The following is a 23,912-nucleotide window of genomic DNA, read 5'->3' as shown; positions in this document are numbered from 1 at the left end:
GTTCAATCTAAAGTCATCAATTTTCTGATTTAGATTTTATTAACTTGTGCCCATGTTAACAATGAGTGGAGTACAAACTACATGGAAAGTACAACACAATAACGAAATAATGGCACCAGACTGCCAATGCTGATTCCAATCCAAGTTTTTTCATACTCACTAATTTTATTCTGTTCATATTCTTTTGGATGAGACCTGGCTGATTTGTAACTGTGCCCAGCAGCGGGCCCATTGTATCATAATTTATCAATGATTTTTCATTTTGCAGACCAAACACAGTCTCATTAGACATTCTGTGCTCATTCATAATGTGTGTTGACCAGCATGTCGCACAGCTGGATGAACAAGTTTCTGTTTTTAAGTGTGTCATGATGAAGCATTTGTCTCAAGCCTATCTTTGTGCACTGTACACTGTGCAATGTAAACAAGTTATTGGTCACCTTTCCCGCTATGAAGGGATCTCATCTTAATGTTAATCCAATATAAGAGAGGACATGCAAATTAACAGTCAGACTGTATTCTTAGGTTAAGTTTAAGGTTTATGCATTTCTACAGTCTGAGATCAACAAATCAAATGTGTAACTTACAAAGATACAGGACTGTAAATACAGGCCTTCCCCTCTCATGATACGCTAACATTTTGGGAATCTGTGGACAGTTTTCCGTCAGAGGAAACATATTGTTGTAGTGGTATGTGCATAGTTTAAAAAAAATGAATAGAGCACAGCTGGCAACAGCAGGTAATGACTCTTTTAAAGTTGATTGCAAGATGTTCATCATCAATCAAGCAATGACAATCTGCAGTTAGTGACATTAATACAATGAAAATAGAACTTTAAAATGAATTATTATTTCTCAAATTATTATTATTAGCATTATTATTATTATTATTTAAGTTTCAAATATACTTGACTGATTAAATGCAAAAATAATTGCTGACCATCTAGAAACAACAAGCGTTGCTTTGTCTTCATATGGTGGTATAAACATGATTCTGGTGATGATGCACGACAAAAAAAATTGTATTTTTAAAATAACCCTTTTTTGCCCCTGTGACCACCACCATAAAATTGAACCTGAACAATCTCTGTAACATCATATTGCTCCTCACAGCCAGATGTCTACCTGTACTGTGATTAAAAATGCACAGCTCCAGGCAGCACAGACGATGAGACTCTTAAAATGATGATGCTGTAAGCTTACAGTTTTAGATAGAGACACCAGGAGAGGATTGGTAGAAGTGGATGTTCCTGAGGGAGTTATTAGTAGAGAGACATTTTAATTGACCTACGATTTTTCACAAGACTGCGTGAAGTATTTGCGATGTGTCAGTATCCAACATTGATTTACACAGCGGTAGAAACCGTGTAGAATAATCAATCATAACTGACAAGTTTGATGTGCACATAAGCAAGGAGGTTTCTGTGGTGCTTTTGAGGAAGCCGAGAGCATGGCTGTTGAGATGTCTGAGTTACCTTACACAGCCTGCTGCCACTGTCCCTATGACTTTAAATCAGCATGTTGGAAAAGTGGTTGAATTGTTGTATGTAGGGCTTTTATGTCAATCAGCATGCTGCAGATGGTTGGTCATCATGCTGCTCTGATTGCAATTCACAGTTTGTTGTAGAAATGGGTAGAATTGTGTCTTTTGAAGCATCTCTGTACATAAGTGTTGCCTTTATGATCTCAGTCCCCGCCACAGTCCATATTTGCTCCATCTCATTATGTTGGAGACAGACAAAGAAAGAGGCTGAAAGAAGGATAAAGAGTGAAAGGAAGACAGACTATGACAGAGAAAGGACTAAAGTTGAGCCACGAGAAAAATAAAAGTGTCTGTACCCTGCTGTGTAGCTGGTCCATCTCGACAACCAGTGATCCCAGGTTGGAATCGGCTAGTTGCAGTAATCTCTCCGGAGCTTTCTGAGGCGACAGCATGTGCTGCAGGAGAGAAACAGAGAGATGAAGGAATTACAGAGAGAAATGTCTGACACATTTTGGCCCAGGGCTAGGCTTTTGAACTGTGTGGCTCGGTGGTGTAGAGCTGGAAAGTAGAGGATGAGGAAAGGAGGGCAAGAGCAAGGAAAGGAAGAATGGTAGAAAGAACTAAACAGAGAGCATCTGATAAAACTCAAAACATTGTAATCATACAATTAAATTGAGGTCAACATGAAAAAATTATAGTTCAGGTTAGGAAATTGAGATATGAAATGTTTTTTGCATCATGTTGTTGATGCTCAACAGCCTCAAGAATGATTGGATTCTTTGAAAATCATGAAAACAAGCTCACTGAGTAATGTTAATGACAACGTTGCTCTGACTGGCACAGGTTGAATGAGCTGAATGGATCTTGTATAACTGCACAGAGGGAGATTTTACCTTGAGTTCCTCTGTCATGTTCTCAAAACGGTACAGGATCTTATACGGTGGCGGGAGGGGCGTGGTCAGGGTGACATCAGTGATGATGCGATACAGGCGATCCATGTCGCTGATCAACAGACCCGTGCACTCATCATCACAGGCTGTAGAAACAAACACACAGTTACACACCAGCTAGTGTTCAACAGTGCTGGTAAGAGAGGCTTACAGACTGAGAGTAGAATGAGAAGAAAGGAAAGAAAGGTCTAGTTTACCTTGAATGTTCATAAAGGATATGTATTTCTTTTTCTTAAAGTGTGTGTGTGTGTGTGCATGTATTTTACTTGTGAGTTTGTCAACGTACGGGTGAAGGATTGTGTTGACTGTTTGTGTGTTTGTGTTTAAGTGACTCTGGCATCAGAAAAACAGGGCTGCCGAAGCATGAAATTCAGCACGAAGAGGCAAAAGCACCTATTATGAGCACACACTGCAGGCTAAAAACACACACAAATGCACAAACACATCAGGGAATTAACTCACACACTCGCATACACATTTTCATGTATCGCATGTGTGTGAATTTCTCTTTCTTTCTGTAGCCCAAGGCTGATTTATTGCAGAAATTAAAATTTCTGACAAGGGAAATCAAAAGATAAATAAAATAAAATAAAAACAGCTTCGACTCTATCAATCTCTGACAAAACCAGAACACACAATTACACCAATCCATTCATGCGGCCATGTGCATGTACACACTTTTCTCACACAGTAAATGTACAATTCATTGTAGGTGGGAGTAAATAATTTGTTGTCAAATCCAAGCCATTCAAGTCTCTTCCTGGCAGTCTGAAAACATCACAAACTGAAATAATTCACTTCAATACACAACCGTTCATCAAAAGTTTCACTCCAAAAAGTAACATTCCTGTGCTGTTTGCCAGATGTTCCTATTTAAGTAGATTACAGTCAAGAAGAAAATAGATTTTGGCTTCATATTTAACTTCAAGAATGTGAATTAAGAATCTAGAAACTCACATTAACTACTACAGTTGTAGCCACAGACTGTCAATACAATAAATCATAATCTTAGTTATGGTCAGAGCTGGAAGGGATAAAGCCACGACGCAGCTCATTTCAACGATGATGTACATTTTCTGTCTGACGATGCACATCATTACAGTACTTTATATACAATCTGTTAAAGCTAGAAGTCCCACAAAGGCCAGAAGTAAAGCCCAGTGAATTTAAAGGATTTGCTCTGGCTCAGCTCAGTAAAAACCATGCTTCACACTGCAAATCCACACACGTGCACAACATACAGCTGCAAAAATACATGCCTGTGTCTATCTTCTTTAGAAAAGCTGTTAGAAATTTTGTTTAACCTCTAGAAAAATTGTTTAGCTGCAGGTAGGACACATCTTACTTTGATTTCTGCAGTTTGTTTGCATCATTGCTACAAATCCAGCCTTTGCTGTATACTCGGGACATTTGAAGTAGATCTTTACAAGGTGAAGATAAATAAAAGATAAATAGCAGCTCTGTAGTTTAGTTAAAGCATATTTAGAAAAAAAATGTATCAAATACATGTTAAAGTTGAATAGCAACATATCACATATCTTCAATATACTTTATATACTTTATCTTGAATGGCTTTAAACTTAAACCTAGTACACATTATATAGAAAGTACTGGAATTGTATTTAGCTATATTTCGAAGTCATTATGTTCATGTCTCATGTTCATGTTTCTGGAAAATCAACATTCAACTTTGAGCATAAACTTTAATGTGGCTATGGCCAACATGTAATAATACAAGCCGTAACATGACCTACTGATATTTAGCTACATTTCTATGCAAATACTATTATATATTAGATGTGAGATGACACCTTCCTGCATTTCCCCCATTTATGACTGCAGTCTCCCAAAGTGCTGGGTTGTGTCTGATAGAATGGGGAGACAGGGCAGAGCACAGGCACAACGGAGAGTGCAATCAGTCTTCAACAAGTGAACAGCAGTGTGATCGCTCTGCTCTGTATAAACCATCAGGACTTGTGATTATAGCCTGGATGTAGAGGCGACCAGTTTGGTGTCAGGGTACAGTGCAGCACTCGCACTATCAATTTATAAACACACACTTCGTGTCTGAACACATAAAGACCTGAGCAAGCAATTTCCTCTCTAACCTGACAGCAGTAATTTCACATCAGCCTCTGCCGTACAACCTTTTCTTCTATACTCTCTCCCTTGCACTTGTAGACATACACTTCTCTCTAGACATGCTAATGGCACTGAATTGGCCCTGCCATTATGGTCATATTAAGTTTAAATTAGTTCCAAATGACATTGAAATTATTTTCTAAATGACTTGAATCTGACTTCTGCCACGGTCCCGTCTCCCTTGGCAACGGCAGAAAAGGGTTTTGACTGCTCATTTGCATTTTATCGACAAAATAAAGTAAAAATCACAACATCAGGTGCCTATGCTGGGTGGTGGGCCACCATAGAGAACAGAATGAAACAGAGGAAAGAGAGGCAGGATATCTGTGGGGTTCATTAAGTGTGGCACCCTATGTTGCAAATCTGAGCTACTTGTGTGCTAGCTTCTGTTGTTGTAGACTAAACAAAAAGGTCCTTTGTTATCATTTCAATTTCAGTTAACTCTATTTTAATTAACAGTGCTAAGTATTCTGTCCTTGTGATTCCACACTCTCTCTGTCCTAACTATAGGCTCTATGCCAGATATTTCAATCTGCAGACACCCAGGATGAAGAGAAAGACAAACATTGAACACAAAAAAGAAAGAAATCAAAAGAAAAAAAAGAGCATAAAGGATAATAATGAACAAAACACTGTTTGTTAGTCTTACAGATGATTCCAGCTGCTCCACACACATGCCTCTCCATGCACTGGTCACACGCCCTCCCAGACACCCCGACCCTGCAACGGCATTGGCCGGTGACAGAGTCACATGGTCCGGGAAGTGCCCCCCACAAGGAACACTTACACTCCTCGCAGTGACCACCAGGCACCTGCGGGTTACCATGGTAACCGGTAGAACACCTGGACAGGGGAACCATGGGAAGAAGGAAAAAGTAAAGAATAGTGTTGCTTACAAACCAGAGGTTCACATTGCTTTTACTGCAAACAAATGAAGCCAATGTCAACAGTCATGTATAAATCATATATGAATATATAAATCATATATAAATATATAGAATATTTCCTACATCCTCTTGTATTATACAATTATGGTTATACTCACTCATACCCAGTTCACGATTTTTGAGCTGATCCTGTTTGCATTATTCATGGGAAGATTGTGCACTTCTCTCTGTGTGTGTGTGTGTGTGTGTGTGTGTGCGCATATATGTGTGTGTCTGACCTCTCACAGTATTTGCCCTCATATCCCTCAGGACAAGCTGTACATTGGTAGTCATCGAACCCCTCGGATACACAGGTTGGACTAAAACTAGATTAAAAAAAAGACATTCCATAATGTCAAAATACATCAGATAGTTTAATTTTTAAGTAACTTCTGAGTTCCAATATGTGTGTAAAAAAGTGCTGAGTTAGAACATGAATGATGGGCAGATAAATACGAAGAAAAGAGAGAAAGACACATAGAGACAATGACAAATGACAACACATACTGAAAAGTACTTTCATATCAAATGTAAAACCCATCAAAACCAGACAGACAGACATATAAGAAGATGATGGAAGGCATGAATGCAAGTAACAAAGAAAAGAAAGACAGAAACGTTACTTGTTCTCTGGGTTGGTAAGGGGGCAGGCACAGGGTTTACAGTCGTCAGGGAAACCTCGGACCACGCCGTAGTATCCTGGAGCGCAGCGTTCACACCGATCACCCTCCGTATTGTCTTGACAGTTCTACATGCCCATGCACACACACACACACAGACACACAGACACACACACACACACACAAACACACACAGGATGGATGTTATATTTGTAAGACAAAAAACTAAAAAAAAAAAAAAAACGACACTGACTTTTATTCATTCTGTAACCTGACTATGACTCCAACCCAAATGTGTGGGTGTTAAATTTTTCATCCTCCACACAGCATGACTTTGTGTGGTGTGTGGTTGGTTTCAGAGTTTGATTGTGTGAGCAAATGTAGGCAGCTGTAACATAATAACCCCAGAAAAAACAAAAAAAAATCTCACGCTGCTTATCCAGAGAGCATTTTATCTTTAAAAAAGAAAAAAGAAAACTCATTTTCAAATTAAATTAAGAGCATTTAGGCTACACTTTCATCTGGATGTTGCATTTGAATATTGCCACTGGCGAAATGAAAACGAGACACCAGATTTGCTTGAGCAAGAGAAAAATATTTTTTTTTGATGATTGGAAAATACGAAAAGTTTATAGACATGTGGAATAAAATTAATATAGTACATTTCAGATCCTCTGATCAAAGCGAGGGGGAAATTAGTGCTGTATAAGTCTCAAGATGTGTGTAATCCCTTGTATGTGTCTAATTGCCTCAACTCCACAATGAAAAGATGACAGATGTGGTCACTCATCATCAAGGGTGTAACTTTGGTTTGAGAAGTATGTGTGTGTATGTGTGTGTGTGTGTGTGTGTGTGTGTGGGGGGGGGGGGGGGTCCTCTGCTATAAAAATGTTTTCGATTTGAATCCCATTTCCTGTATTTTACACATACATTTAGGGACTATGGTGATACAGAATTCAGGAAATAACTAAGTTGGTCATAATTATATATTCTGCCAGAAAGTATAGAACCACCTAACTAGACTGGTCAAATCTGGACTGGATTATCTCAGAGAGGCCAAAGTCTCTTTAAAACACGGTTTCAGAATTGTGAAAGCTTTATTCTATTCATGAAAATGTAATGAAGGCAGATTTCACTGGGGTTTTTTTCATACAGTATGCAGACCACTTTTGACAATACTGCATTAGATAAAAAAACAGTGATTGTCTATGGCGATGATGCTGTGTGGTTAAAAAATAATAATAAATGAATTTGAAGAGGGGGGTACCAACGGGATTTTGTAAAGTGGGGGTGGCATGTCCCCCCCGTCCCCAGTGGAAATTACGCCCCAGTTTATCATGTCCTCTGTTATAAGTGAGGAAATGGCATTGAGGAGGCCTGTTTTTTGGTGAATTAGATTATTTTAGCACCATTGGTTGATTTACAGCGACATCAGATAAAGAGCATAAATAACAGTTATTAATAACCACTGTCAGTTTATACCACAGTTTTTGATAATTGTAGCACTTTTGATCAGTGGTGTGCTTTGCTGTGAGGTGATCAATTCAGAGACTTTAATGACATGTTTCACAACATGTTGGCAGTGTGATCCCTTCAGGTTCTGTCTCTTTAAAAGTTAGGAGCTGCATGCTGCTTAGATTTTCTTTTTTTAACAGAGAAAAATAGATGAAAACAGTCATCAGATTACTCTTATTTTTCAGAGAAAACTTGATTGAGCAGTTACTATCTCTGCATGAAAACAGTTTCACACATCCGGAGTGTCACTGGGAAATACCCAGTGTGGTCGCAGATGTTTGTGCTTGAGCTTTGTGGAAATGATTTCTCTTTTTTTTCAGCACTATTCTAGACACTGGTATACTTGTATCAAGCCTGGACTATTTTCTGATAGAAAATGTAGCCGTCCACTCACAATAATGAATGGCTTTTGGGCCCCATCCCACTCCTACGTGATGAGGTGATGTGAGACCATGCACAACAGCAGCCAGATAGCTGTTAGCTAACAGGTGTGATCTCACAGGTCCAAAAATGTAATGCATTTCCTTCATTAAGAGCAGGCCGTCTGAAATACTCATTTACTTTGAATGATTTCACTCACCTGTTGTTATGAGAGCTGCCACAAGGGTACATTGACACACACGACTACACACATATGTAAATAGATCCAAAATATTTTCATATCTAGAGACGTTTGTGGTTTTTTTCATCTTATTTTCCCCCATGCTCGTTATGCTGCCTACACACATACACACGCTATCTATTCATACTTCTATTCTCACAGGTATCATGACAAAATACAGTGTACAGAATACACATTCTGTACATTTACACAATATGAGCACACTGCACACACAAAAATGAAAAATGCTCACAGATGGAGACACATTTTGAATTGACACACACAACACACACACACACACACACACACGTACACACACACAGTACACTAAATCATACAAAAACACAACGTAAACACACAAATATTTTACATACTGTATGCACACACACACAAACACATAGTTCTCTCCTCTTCATATCCCCAGGGTCCTGTCTTATGTGTTCGCCTTGTTTGTTGAAATGGGAACTTCAATCAGCACAACAGGAAGTTGCCTCTTAACGAGGCAAGTCATTTCCATTAACTTCCTGTGTTCCTTGTTACCGCTAATTACCACAGAAACAAACTCGTTTAGCATTTTCAATTTAGCCCGCTCGGTTAGAAAATGCTAATGACGCTGTTATGGAGAGTGAGATGGAAATGTGCAAGGAAAAAAATGGCTGGGAGGCAGAGAGAGACAGAAATCAAACACAAGAGGGGAGGGAGGGAGAAGTAAAAAGAGAGAAACAAATTGGTAAAAACTAGAGAAAATTAAGGGGAGATGAGCAAGAGAAACAGAAGCAGTGTGGAGGAGGATTTGAACAAAGAAAAATGGGAGAATTGAAGGTAAAAGAGACGAGAGCGAAGGGGAGATGAAAGGAGACAAAAGGATGAGTAAATACATAATTGAGGATGAGAAGAGAGAGAATATAAGAAATGAGAATTTAGCAGGCAAAATGAAAAGAAAATTAATGAATATGGAAGAATGGAGGAATGACAAAATAGAGGAAAATAAGAGGATATGAGGTAGAATAGCAAAAATTAAGAAAAGGAACCATAAAAAGAATCAGAAAGCAGAAGCTATTGGAGGGAAGAGGAGTAAACAACCCTTTTGTTTTACTATACTTGACGTCATGTGGGAAAAAGAAAAAAATCAAAAGAAAAAAAAATATTCATTGAGAACGCAGCTACTGCAGGCATCTTTCAGAGTTTGTTGTTGAATGCGTATTGTGTCCCTACAGATTACAGTATACAGTGCAATAGTGTTGTAACCACATAAAACCCCATAACTAAATGGCTCCTAATCAACCATACAAAACAATTCTTAGAGGATGCATTTTTCTGACAGTGTGACAGTTTTTTTCTTTTTGGATGTACAAACATGTCAGAAACAGTGCATTTCTCTCAGTCTGCCAGAGATCAAATCCATGTGGTGACCTGTGCTCAGCTCCTGACCAATTGCTTCCTGGGGCCAAAGTCATCAGATGGGGGACACAGTACATAACTGACCACACTGTGAAAAGACTGGAAATGACTAACAGCTAACAACTGGCATACAGCTGATTTTTCTCACAAGCCACCAGTTGGATTTAGGAAAGAGAAATTAAAAATGGGTGATTTCTCTCTTTCTTCATCATGACCCTGCAAGTAAAAAATTGAAGAAACTACCTGTTGAATTTGTTTTGTGTTACACTTTAAGAGTCAGATATTTTTCGCCTTTGTGATGTGTTTTAATTGTATTTCATCTTCTCATATTTTTATCTTCTCTCTTTACAAAAGTAGTTATCTAGCTTTGGGTCAGATCCAGAGGAGAGGAAATTATGCAAAATATGAATAAGCCCAGGGTCATTAATTATTGCAGGGCTAATTACAGTACCTGACATCCTACCCAACACACACACACACACACACACGGACACACACACACACACCTTCTTCTCCATCTCACCTCACTATCTTTTCCAGAAGTTACATAGCATATGGCTGTATGAGGGTCTCCAGCGACACACACACACACACACACACACACACACACACACACACACACACACACACACACACACACACTCATTTACCTGGCATATGGATGTCTCAGGGTCACAGGTGGATGAGTGCCCACTGCATTGGCACTGAACACAGCTGCCCATACCAGCACCGGTGGGCACACTGGACGCTGGAGCAGATGCCAGGGAACCGCTGCGAAGACGGTAGAAACCTGCAGCACACTCCTGCAGAGAGAGAGTGAAAGAGACACACACACACACACACACACACACACACACACACACACCACACACACACACAGACAGTCAAAAACACAAAGAAGCAATAATAGTAGAGATTTAGAATAGCTGGAAAACAGAAATACATAGAAATACACTGTAAGATCCAGGTAGCATTTGTTCCTACAGTCACAACACACTATGTATGATATTTAAATGAACGCATATACACACGTATTCTAATTAACACCCTATGCATGGACCCATAATTATCTTTAATTGTTATTTCTCTAGGCAACTGTTGACCACTCTTACTTTCACACACATACGCACAATTAAGAGTTATTCCCTTCAGTAACTTTTGAGCACACACATGCACACACCCTCACATCAAGATGCATACACAGACATGCAAGGTAACTCTCTCTCCCTCTCTCTCCTGCTCAGTAATAATTAATGGAGTCCATTTAAAGAGCCATCTGTTCCCTCTGCTAGCGCTAAACGCCCGTTTAAAAATACTTTATTAACAGCGACGGCAGCTACAAATAGAATGGCCATCTGTCAGCCAAGCCCTCTACGACCTGAACATTTCAAGTTTAGCTACCGTTTGCTATTTGGCTTCGATTTGGCATTTTTTTCCAACAGTATCTGTAGCTTCTAAATTATGTACATGAATACATTTTTTTTCAGGCAATATATACGGGTGCTCCTCTGCACTCGAAGTAACGGGCGACAAAGTGAAACAGAGGTTGAAAAATATAGTTAAAAGTTTGCTGGCAAGCCACGTACTGTTTTGAGATTAACACAATAATACTTAAAAGACTCTCAGGCGCCGACGTCCAGCGGAATTGCTCAGAACTGTTGCCGCGGTGTATCATAAGCTGTCTCTACAAAATCCTCATTAAACTGAAGATTGAGTCACTCCTATATGCTCTCTGTGGCTTAAGAGAAGGAGCTGGACGCGGCTGAAAGTCAATTGCTTTGACAAAATCACAACTGAGTGGACAAGATGCTCAGTGAGGCTTAATCCTGGCTGAGCAAAGCAAAAAAAAGAAAAATAATAGAAAGAAAAAAATCAGGAGAGTCTGAAAGGCGTCACAGCGGCTTAAAACTCTGAAGTAAATGTAAATTGGAAAGTTGTGAGATACTATTGAAAGCCTAGTCTATGACCTCCATGTTTACATTCTCTCTGGGTGTAAAGCCAGCAGACAAAATGATTCATTCCTTTGAGCACTGAGGGAATGAGAGAGAGAGGAACTCAAACAGTAATTCATGTTTGTAATGTTACATCCAAAATATATGCTATAAACATCTGTCAGTGCAAATGGTTATTCTTTTTTTGTACTATTCCCTTAAAGTGATATACTTCTTGATTTTCTTGTTGTAATGAGGACATTTCATCACACAAATAATCTAAAATACTAGGACTAACAGAAACTTGATGTATTTTTACATTTATATTCATTGGGTATATTGTGAGTGATTATCTCTCATCTCCTTGTGTCTACCAATGCAGAATTTTCTAAATGTCATTACAGAGCAGTTTCAAACAGCACCTGCTGTATCTTGTATTCTGGCAAGTGTTCAGACCATTAACATCAGTTACGACCCAATTCTGTGGTCTGAGAGGTGATGTAGGTTACAATGGTTCGTCCTCCAAAAAGTACTTACAAAAGTACTGCTTACCTGTATTGGATTTCTTAGTTTTTTATGTGTTTGGTATGTTAAGTTGTGGACGCCGTACCTCACAGGAAAGTCCAGAGTATCCAGCTGGACATTCACACTTTTCTATCTGATGGGCTTTCTCGCTCTCTTTGGTGGGTCTGCCTTCCTCTGCCACTGTTAGACTGATCTCTGAAATACTGTGAGAGAGAAGGCAAAAAGCAATCATCACATTATATGTCTGATGCATGCATGTTTCTAATAGCAGTGCTTTCCTGGGACATTTGGATTAAATCAAGGTACTTTCCTTCCATCATATCAAAGAAGGTATACACATTACATTATACCTATTTAGATGGTTAGTGTGGGATATCCTAACAGGACTATGAGGATTATTTGCAGCAGGTCTTCATGTTTCTGCTGTGAAAATGGCCTTTAGTAGTGACAATTTCATTAATACCCCTTGAGATGCAAATGAAAGGGAAGACTTTTCCCACAGGTTATACTTTATTCAGCTATCAAATTTCTTATTTGATAGTGGTCCACACAGTGTAGACGCACATGTAACTGTGAGTGTGTGTGTGTGTGTGTGTGTGTGTGAGTGTGTGTGTGCGAGGTGTGTTTTACCGGCTGTGTCTCATTAAGTTGCCGTGTGATGCCTTAATTAGGATGTAGTCCACATAGAACAAAATGTCCATGAAGTCCTCTCGAGTCATAGACCGCCCATCTGCATACTTCCACTCATGCTACACACACACACGCACACACACACACACACACACACACACACACACACACACAATGAACACAATAACAATTCAATCTTACTTACTACAGTCTATTACCAGTGTACCAGTGTAACCGACTCTGTTTGTATTGCCAATATGAACAATATTCTATCAAGTTATATTATTTTTGTTGTTAATATTTAATAGAAGAAGTTATTTTTAAAACTCATGACTCAATTATTTCTTCCATTATTTTTCAGTAACTCACTTTACTCCAAAGCCTTACTGTACCTCTGTCATGTCGATCTCGTGGCGTGTGAGCTGGCCAATCTGGAGTCCTGGTATGTGGCGTGTCATCACTACGTTACGGTTGGGCCCGCCCTTAATGATGACCTGAGGCTCGTATGAAGAAGGACCAGTTTCGTCTCTGGACTCATAATACACTGCATATTTCAACTGCCCACCGTACGCTGTGATCTGAAGAAGGATGTACACAATTGATTGAAGACCAAAACAGTGCTGATTTTTTAACTTAAACAGAAACACATTGAGATTTCTCACCATGGAGCCTCTGAACTGCTCTGGCAGTTTCCAGTAGTAAGGTTCAGAGAGAGTTGAGGTGACCAGTTCTGAATGGGCAAGGATCTCAGGGTGCTGGAAGCTCACCCCCCTCCTAGTCTCCACAGTGTTGGATTTATCCACCAGGGGGAGAACAGTCTGCTCTGGCTTCAGCGTTAACTAGAGCACACAAGAATCATGACAATATGAATGAAATGTTCCCAGATGTTTAGGCCTATAATTTCTGTTGGAGAGACTATTACTATGCACTAGAACCTATTCATATCATGTTGCCTATAAAAGTGAATTTGGCTGTACATGGGCACAGAGCATATAAGTAAATACTTAGTAGTAAAGTAGGATTTCTATAAGTATATTTGGGTTGAGTGTGTTATTTATCCACTATAGTTCCCTCATAAAATCCACAATGGAATGAAAAAAGTAGTGTCCATATCATCTATGCTACTCTCTCCTAACAATTCAACAATGCTACATTATTATAGGTGTGAAAATGTTGAGGACAGCTTTAGATTAAGCTGTGGAAGCACATTGAGAAATGTAATGGTTTTGATAATCCATTCATTAATTAATATAATCAAATCATTTTTACATTTTAAAAATGTGATGACAAAGTATTTTTGTTGTATTTTGAAGGCTGACTAAAAAATACTCCCAAAAGTTCCTTTCATCTACGCTCTTGTTTCAGGAACATGTTTTATCATGATGACACAGACTGACTGAGAAAAGAGCACAGTGGGAGAGCAGTGATAACACCAGTAGCTCTTAAATTTAACAAGATTTCAGCATTTGGCATGAGGCAGAAATTAACTGCCTTAGTATTCCTTACTAGAAACCCTGTCTACCATGTTTCCATAACTTGTGTGAGTATTGTTGTTTCTTTATTTAGAATTATTTTTTCCTCACCTTTTAAACAATCCATCCTTGTTGTTTTTTGACTTTGGTAGACATTGATTAAAAAAAAAAGTTTTGTCTGAGAGTCCTATCTTGTTAGAGAAAACATTTATGTCTTTGGTTTGGGTCTCGTTTAATCTGTGGTCACAGAGGATTGTGGAATACCCTTCCTAATGACGGATAGATCTATACAGCTTTGAAAACTAGCCAAATAGCACCATCATTGATGCAGGCCTTTAACTGAGATATGGAGGATACCTTCTCATGTCCAAATACTGTCTGGCACCATGTTATCCAAACATCTCAAACATTCTGTGGCAGTTTGTTTTTGCAAATCCATCAAATGCATGTGAATAGTCTAGGTACAGTATAGGCATTCTAGTCATATACATTACAACATGTGGATTATTGTGTGTTGCTTAATAGACAATGTTATTAACTCTTGAGGTAAATTTGATGGCTTTTAGTTATAACTTAAAACATGGGTCATTGAGATTAACAGGGGAGGCATGTCACACCTCAACATTTAAATGTATCATTATATACTGTGTGTACCCCCTCAAATGTGACATTTGATGTATCAGAGGCATAAACTGCAGAACAGAAAATGACTGTATTGCCTTTTCTTTCCTCTTTTGGTGATGTCAGCAGGGTAATATCTTCTCATATAGTGCCTTTCTTTGAATAACAAGACCCTGATGTATAATTTGTTCTCATTTCATTATTGTTAAACCTTGTTAAACCCTAAATCATATGACTATGATTTTAGTGCAATTGTGATTATGCTTTGGCAACAGTGAGTTAAGAAACCTGTTACTTTCTTCAGTTAGTGTGAGGAATGCTCTTGCAGTTAATAACATTTGCGGTCAAGGTCAGGTAATGTACGTGTCTTTCCATATCTAAATATAACCTGAAACTGATGGTGTCACAATGTGTCTTGATCTCTGCTGTGTGAATGGTATTTGAGTTATTACTGACAATCTGGAGAAAATCTACTCCTTTCTTTCTTATTCGCTGTTTTGATACTTCAATAAACTTTAATTATATCAGGTTTTATTATTGACTGTGGGTTGTGGTTGAGTGGACTGATTTAAAAATAGATTCATCCGTTGAATGTCTTTCCGTCCCTGTAGTCCAGCACTGTTGATATGTTGATATTGTGAGAATAATATCCAAGGCATTATGGAAGAGTGCGCTTTTGAAATCTATTAAGTTACTATAGCTTGGACACACTGGCCACACTTGGCTGTATAACAGAGAGGCAGTCACACATATTACTCGACTATCACTTTAAAAAAAAAAATGAAATGCCACATATTCATGTACTGTAGCTGTCTTCATTGGTTTGTCATTTATATTTTCCTTCAGATAACCACGAATTCAAAACATTTCATGTGATAAAATCTAAATGTATAATTCTGTTTCAGAAAAACTAATGCTCCTAAATACACATTTATATTTCATAAATAAAATATCATTTAATTGAGTTTTGGGAAAGGCAATTTCCACTCCAACATAAGTGATATGTTTGAATTAGTAATTTGAAATACTGCAGAGATTTGCCATAAACAAGCAATGCATGTTTGGTTTAATCTAAATAATTAAATTAAGATCAGATATAAAGCACATATAATAGGATGTTAAGTAATTGTGAAACCCAACACAGCATACAAACCCTGGGAAACTCACTGTTGAATCCATAAAGTGAAAATAAAACATATAATGAAATCTACTACTTGTATCCAAAACTAAACATTAACATATTAGACTGGAAGGTGTTAGTATTTAAAACTTGCATGCCATGTTTGATAACTGTGTTAGAGGCACATGTACTATTTCCTATGTGTACTGAACTCAACTACATTTAAATCATTTATACATTAGTTTGGCAAAAGCATACAGTACTGCAATAAAGTCAGTATTTTTATTAAACTAATATGGGCTTGTTGATCCTCTGAGTAGTAAAGTAGACAGTGAATAGGTATTTTAGGAAGTAAATCATTAACTTTATTGGATTCATTGACTGTTTTCTGATAGCACTTTGTGTGTAGGTACGTTTATAATGAACAATCTCATTAATCTCATTAGAAAATGGTTGTCATTCATTAAATGCAAAATCAGATTTTTTTTCTCCTCTCCAAATCACTCTGTAATAATCTCATAAAGGTCTTTTCCTGTATTTTCTTATCAGTGCACCTTATCTTTCCTCCTTATAGATTTTTCTATATTATAAGCTATCAGTGCAGATCCACACAGCAGTATTTAACAACCAGGATTTATTCCTTTAATCACACATGCAGTTATCCTATCACAGATAAATAAGAAAACCCTGCGTATATGGCAGAATCTGTGTGTGTGTGTGTGTGTGTCTGTGTCTGAGTGAGTGTGCGAGTTAGTGTGCATGAGTGTCCCTTTCCCCTAACCTGTATGTAATCCCATGCAGTGTGAGTGTGTGTGTGTCTGTGTGTGTATGAGAATGCGTGTGTATTGTGTTTTTGTAGTTTATGTGAATTGGTGTCTAGAAATGGTAACTGTGTGTGTGTGCACAAGTGTCCCTTTCCTCTAACCTCTGTGTAATCTCATTGCAGTGTGAGTGTGTGTGTATGTCTGTGTGTGTGTGAGTGTGTGTGAGTGTGTGTGTGTGTGAGAGTGTGTGTGTGTGTGAATGCATGTGTACTGTGTTTTTATAGTTTATGTGAATTGGTGTCTAGATATGGTGACTCTGTGTGTGTGTGTGTGTGTGTGTGTGTGTGTGTGTGTGTGTGTGTGTGTGTGTGAGTGTGAGTGTGAGAGTGTGTGTGTGTGTGTGTGTGTGTGTGTGTGTGCTCCACTCCACTCAGTGTAATCTCACGATTCAGTGGTTCAGAGAAAATCTCCCTCTTTCCAATAAACTCCATTTTTTCTGTCTTTCTCTCTCTCTCTGTCCAGCTCTCTCTCTCTCTCTCTCTCTCTCTCTGTCAACAATAAATGAAGTGAATGTTTGTCGTTCAAATGAAGCCTCTCACAACACACCATTTGAAAACTCTATGGTTACCACGGAAACGCCGGTTTATCGCCGACGGCAACCATTTCCGAGATGAAGGGCCTTTATTAAAAACAGGCTGCCACTCAACAATTGACTTGCTGACTGCCTGTCCAATGATGTCCGCCAGACTTACAAACTTGTGTGTTTGACTTAAAGCTGGTGTTTTGGTTTGTGTTTTAATGATTCAAAATCAAGTTCAAACCAGACTATCTTGAGCCATTTCTGATTTTTAAATTGGTTTAACTTAATTTAAATAAATAGCGGTTCCATACACCTATCAGAAACAACTCCATGTCCATGATGTGAGAAAGGTTATTGATTTTAACTTTGACCATTCAGTGAGGCAAAAAAAGACACACAGCAACATTTCTGATGACCAGCAATCCTCCACATTAAACATATCATCTAAACATCAACATTCATTTCTATTTCTTATTTACACATATGATATTATTTGAAAAAACACAATACAGTATATAATTTGCAAGGGAATGTGAAGGAGAATTGCCTAAAAACCTTGCAGGAACTTAAAAAATGGTCTTCTCCAGGCAGCAGCAATGAAGGATACAAAATTTGAATGTATCTATCAATATGTTTAGACAAAGTAAAAATAGGGACATACGCTGGATCTGAAATTGCATACAATGCACTACATACCCAATATGTGTACTATCGTTCAACATACTTTTGTGTGAATAACCAGTAGTATGTACCTTTTCAGATGAATGAGCTGTAATTATCACATCACTTCCTGAGAGCTTTCTTGCCAGCTGGAGACACACGTAACCATGGTAGCCTGCGCCAATCATAAAGTCTGAACTAATTTCCAAAACTAATTTCACCTAGCAAAATGAAAGTTTACTTCAATAGAAGCGTTATTGACACCAGAGCTGCCTCGGTCACTGTCCACCATAGTCTGTTGTTGTTGTTGCCATTACTACTGCATTGAATTATGGGATGTAATGAGTAGTTGTGATTCAAATGTACCATCTTTCTTCTCCATTGCTCTGTCAAGTCATTCATTTGAACTTGAGAAAACTGAAAGTGGGATTTGACCTCCTGTACCTCTTTCATGATTCAATCAATTGTAGTAGTTGTAGATTCTAGGATCATCATGGTGAAGGACAGGAAGTTTTGTCTATTGTCTGCAAGTAGCATTTCCACATAAAATAACTTCTACTGTTCCATCATCTCTCTCATGGTCTCCATAGAGACATAGTGCTCATCATTAATAATGTTTTTTTTTTACCACTGCAACGGGCCATGCTTACTCGCTGTTGAAGCTGTGATGGATGGATTTTCAGTACTGAAGAGGTCTCCTGGGGCTTTGACAATCCAGATTGTCCTTTTCATTTGCTAAGACTGATTCAAGTAGAGCAGAGGGACTCCTTCTACTTACTCTGTACCTCGACTTTCTCCCTCTGAGGGATCCACCAGATATCAGAAATTGCAAAAATCATCAACAACTTTTGGCCGCTTGTCAACTTAGCTTGCAGTCTTGCCGACATCATCAAAAAAAAATTAAAGAAATTCAGGGTAAAAACAGCAACAATCCTTCGTTTTGTTAGAAAATTGCTGAAATGTTACATGAAAGGATTCTCATAACCTGATCGTACTTTGATTGGCAATATTTTCATTAACAACAACATAAATGTTACAATTATTCAAAATGCCAAATTACTATCTTATGTCTTATCTGAAAGTAAAGGAAACCCAGCAAATATGTTGAAAACGGTTAAATCATAATCACACGGTCCTACTCCATCCTTACTGAATTTAATTGTTCAAGGCTCTTCTGTCTCAGTGGGAAAGAAAATGTGTGCATTTAATGAACATTTTATCAGGGTTATTAATTTTTAAAAATGCTGGATTTTCTCCCACTGTCTCTCATCACAGTACACCTTGCTGAGCAAACAAATTAGGCACTTAAGACCTTTTCTTTGAAGCCTTTTACAAATCATGAAGTGTTTAAAGCTATTTGTTCTATTGACCCAAAAAGTTCACTGGGGCTGATGAGTTAGAGCCAAGGCTTTTATAATGGGGGCTACGAAACTAGTTGAATGCCTAACTTGTATTTTTAATCTGACTGTGGTAACAGAATACATCCCTGACCTTCTGAAGACATGCCTATATCCTAATTACCCTAACCTATTATCCTTTGCATACAGGGGATCAGTGTGATGAGTGAAATTAAACTCTAATGTATCGTGTCTAACTTAAGTGTTAAAAGAGAAAGTGGGATTGGTGTCTAGATATGGTGACTGTGTGTGTGTGTGTGTGTGTAAGACTTGTACTCACCCACATCCTGATGAGTCCCTGTGCCTCTGTGCAGGAATGTGTCAGTCCATAACAGTAACACCTGCTGCAGCCCATTGGATTTCGTACTGACAACCCAAATGTGTTTGGCTTACAGCGGTCACACTCTTGTCCCTCCACATTTTCCTAAAATAATAGACATAAACACACACAAAGGAGTGAGTTAACTCATTGCAGTTCTTTCTATACCACATAGTTTAACCACGCTAGATTTTAAAAAAGTGTGTTTTATTTATTCTGCTTGAGGTCAGCTATGGAAAAACACTTCCTTGTATTCAGTGCCTTGAGAGATATGCAGTCCGCCCAGCATCTTGGTCTGCACCGGGTCTCCTACCAATTGGACATGCTGGGAACACTTCCACAGGGAAGCATCCAAGTGGCATTCTAACCAGTTACCCAAACACATTGAGCTGGCTCCTTTTCAATGCAAAGCAGCAGTGGTTCCCCCCGGATGTCTGACCTCCTCACCCTATCTCTCAGGCTGAGCCCAGACACCCTGCAGAGGAGACTTATTCTGACCACTTGTATCTGCTATCTCATTCTCATTGGTCAGTACCCAAAGTTTGTGACCACTGGTAAATTTAGATGTTGCCCTCTGGCTCAGCTCTTTCTACACCACAATGGTCTGGTAGCATGCACTCATTACTGCTGATGCTGCTCACGCTCCATCTTACCCTCACTAGTGAACAATTCCCCCAAGATAACTGAACTCCTTAACTTGGGGCTGCAACTCACTCTGGACACAGAGGGAGTAGAGCATCACGGCCTTAGATTTGGAGGCGCTAACTGTAATTCTGACTGCTTAGCATTTGGCTGCAAACCATCCGAGTGCCTGTTGAAGGCCCTGGAGTGTTGAAGCCAATAGAACCACATCATCTGCAAAAAGTCAAGAAGCAATCCTGTGGTTCTCTCCTGCTGAGAATGCAGACACTGCTCTCACTGCAGTTATAAAAGGGCCGAATGGCTGGCAGCAATGGAACAGGTACCCCATACTCCCACAGCACTGCCCACAAAGTGCCCAGAGAGACACTGTCATAAGCTTTCTCCAGGTCCACAAAGCACATGTAAACTGGATGTGCGAACTCCCATGATCCCTCAAATATCTCTGCAAGGATGAGGAGCTGGTCCACTGATTAACGGCCAGGAAGGAATCTGCATTGTTCCTCCTGAATACTAGGTTTAACAATGGGCCTGAGCTTCCTTTCTACAGTAGCACCTTGGCATAAGCTTTCCCTGAGAAGCTACATCTCATAACAAATTTAATTAGATATTATTTTGCAAACTTTTACTTGGTGACAACAAAGAAAATGCATTCGAAGTCTTGGCTGCATTAAAGTACAGATAAGAATCTCACTTCACTGAATGTTCACATTTTTAGTAAATAACCTGAAACCTAACTGGTCTAAACTTACAGTGCTGTCAACAAAACATCATCCAATTAATGTTGGGTCCTGTCAAAAAGTCCTGCAAGTTAGTGAGTGAGGAGCAAACACAACAGAACAATGTGAGAGTACAGTGAAGAAGCTCATACACTCAATGGAAATAGTATTTATGTACTCTAGAATATTATAGTATTTTTTTGTTCAATAAAATGGCACTTATCATGCTATTACTCTGGCTGCAATTAATACATTTCTTCATTATTTATGGCAGTTTATTGTTTTGTTGACTAATTGATTACTTAAAATTAGTTTTGTCCACACTTTATTTTTAGTGCCTTCACATTTTGCACAGTACTCTATATGATATTTTTTAAGTGGCATATTTCATTTAAGAGTTTCCTGATGCTACTGAAGCCATGAGGAAATGCAGACATGTCACACTTCCTTAGATAGAGACATACAAACAGACAGACAGCAGACAGGTAAGTACCGTAACGAATCATAGACAGCAGAAGTAACAGATGAATGGAGAGACAGGTGACAGATCGAACGACTGTTCGACTGACAGCCAGTCAACCGCCTACCCATTTAGACTGAAGATGACACCCAGTGATCTGAAACCTCATTACAGGCAATGAACCAGATGTGTGTGTGTGTGTGTGTGTGTGTGTGTGTGTGTGTGTGTGTGTGTGTGTGTGTGTGTGTGTGTGTGTGTGTGTGTGTTGTACGTGAATGCAAAATTTTGTTTTAGAATTTGTTGCTGTCTGTGTGGCATAATGTGATCACCAAGTGACAGCAAAGATGAAAGGTGTTGCATCTGGGTGTGTCATATACTGAATATATTGTCATTTATTGTGTCTGTGTATGTGTATTAATGTAATCAGCTTGTCACAGAGAGGGTGAGAGGTGTGAAACGTACTATATGCCTTATATGTTTGTATTCAGTAGAGATGCGTCTGTGTGTGTGAGTGTGCGTGCGTGCGTGTGTGTGCGTGTGTGTGCGTGTGTGTGTGTGTGTGTGCGTCAGAGAGACAGTGATAAGGCAGTGACAGGGAGCATCAGAATATCAAACTAACTCAGGTTTTCACATATGGACCATTTTACTGCTCTGATTGCAACACACACATATGCACACACATACACACATGCTCACAGTGTAAAATAAACACACTTGGTTGTGCAGAGTATATTCTGGCATTTGGATTTTGGATGCCCTTTTCTCTGAGCTGCCTTTTACATTGAATGTGAAGGCACAGTATTACTTTTCAAAAACAATATTTTTATCTTTCAATTTTAATATAGTTTACAGACTTTCATCTGGCATCTGCCTGCAAGTTACCACTTAAGTAGCTGAAATGCATGAATATGAACAAATCTTGCAGTCCAGTAATATATTACACAGAGTATTAACAGAGCATATTCCTCGAGTGGAGACAATTTTACCAGCATAGAAAAACAATCTTAAGCATAATATAGTTTCCTGTACTGCAGATTCCTAAAGTAGGATTAAGAACATCATAGAGTCTATTTGCCTTACAAATCAAGTCAAAGTCAAGTATCTCAAAGTCAAGTATCTCACCTCCTTGTGTCATTTTTCTCCACTTGCTTTGAGAGAAATAAGATTTCAGTAGGAATGTATAAGGATACATTATGTAAAGATGCATGGATGCTTTGCAGTGTGTTATCAAACTCCTACAGTGGCTGACATTTAAAACAGAAACTTTAAATTTATATATAAATAAACCTCTTAACATCTGGTAACGATTCTACTTTTTAAAAAATCAATTCCGTTTTTCCATGAATGTAACAGGTATTTACTGAGCGTGTGTGTGTGTGTGTGTGTGTGAGAGAGAGAGAGTACGTGAACATATGCCTGTTGTACACTGTGACATTTACTGGAATAATTACATAGAAACACACATACACTATAAACAAACACATATGCATACACTCTGAACAAACACAGATAAAGCGACAGAAAGACCATGTTGCAGTAGATATTAAAACTACAATAATCAACTAATAAACAACACACTTTTTTGTGATTTGTATTGCTACCGGGCAGAATGTCAGTGGTCACTATGCTGTTGTCATTGGATGAGTAAACTGACATAGCCTTACTATACATACTGCATCTCCATTACAGGATTTTAATCTGGAAAAGATCTACTGTTAATCAGTTGAGCCGGATTTAATATGTGTTGGAACGATCAGCAAACAATGTGAGGTTTTAAGATGATAATGTGACTACCTAAATTAGCTGTTGTGTACGATTCTTCATCTGCATAATAGATCGTTTAAGAACACGTTGAAAAATCCTTTCTAGAATAATTACCTTGATTTTCTAGTTTGGAAGCTGGAAACAAAGACCGATCACTGCCCAGATCTTATCCAATCATGAATAAAAAAGAGCTGAAGGAGACAACTGTGATCAGCCTGCTTAATATGACACCTGTTGTGTCAAGAAAAAATGTTTTACCAAGTCTTGCCAAGATGACAATAAGACAGGATTATGAGCTGGCACTGGAAGAGAAAAAAATGACTTACTTGAATATTTATTTATTCATTTTTTGAAGCAGTTGAGTCCTTTTAGCCATGTAATTGACCATAAAAAATAAAGCTGAAGCACACAGCTTTATTGATTAAGTATGCAGGCACTTTATATTTGGTATTGCTTCTTCCATATCATCATTCATGTGTTGTAGAATGTGGCTAGCTTTATCAGTTTGACAGACAGATTCATTTATAAAAGAATAGACACTTTTCTGTCAACTAATTAACTAAATTAAAGTTGTTCTGCTTACTGCATGTGTTGCTGGAGTTTTGACCTTAATAAACTAACTGACAATAAGTCTTTAACATCAATAGGAAAGGTGACCATCACGAGTAGATGT

At 38.5% G+C, this 23,912-nt stretch overlaps 1 protein-coding gene across 1 annotated transcript in view; it reads right to left on the bottom strand.

Moving 5' to 3' along the window:
• Positions 1–23,912, bottom strand: part of lama2 (laminin, alpha 2) — a 147,283-nt gene that overhangs the window by 48,084 nt on the left and 75,287 nt on the right. The window contains exons 28-38 of the mRNA XM_053336719.1: positions 19,619–19,762; positions 13,387–13,563; positions 13,117–13,302; positions 12,725–12,843; positions 12,180–12,297; positions 10,289–10,441; positions 6,125–6,249; positions 5,741–5,827; positions 5,225–5,418; positions 2,377–2,519; positions 1,840–1,938 (exon numbers count right to left, since the gene is read on the bottom strand). Coding sequence (XP_053192694.1) covers positions 1,840–1,938; positions 2,377–2,519; positions 5,225–5,418; positions 5,741–5,827; positions 6,125–6,249; positions 10,289–10,441; positions 12,180–12,297; positions 12,725–12,843; positions 13,117–13,302; positions 13,387–13,563; positions 19,619–19,762 — 1,545 coding nt within the window. The remainder of the gene's footprint in view (positions 1–1,839; positions 1,939–2,376; positions 2,520–5,224; positions 5,419–5,740; positions 5,828–6,124; positions 6,250–10,288; positions 10,442–12,179; positions 12,298–12,724; positions 12,844–13,116; positions 13,303–13,386; positions 13,564–19,618; positions 19,763–23,912) is intronic.

Source organism: Scomber japonicus, chromosome 17 (genome assembly GCF_027409825.1).
Source record: "Scomber japonicus isolate fScoJap1 chromosome 17, fScoJap1.pri, whole genome shotgun sequence".
Taxonomy (NCBI): Eukaryota; Metazoa; Chordata; class Actinopteri; order Scombriformes; family Scombridae; genus Scomber; species Scomber japonicus.
Note: the sequence above shows the minus strand (reverse complement) of the source record. Positions and strands in the feature narration are given on the sequence as shown.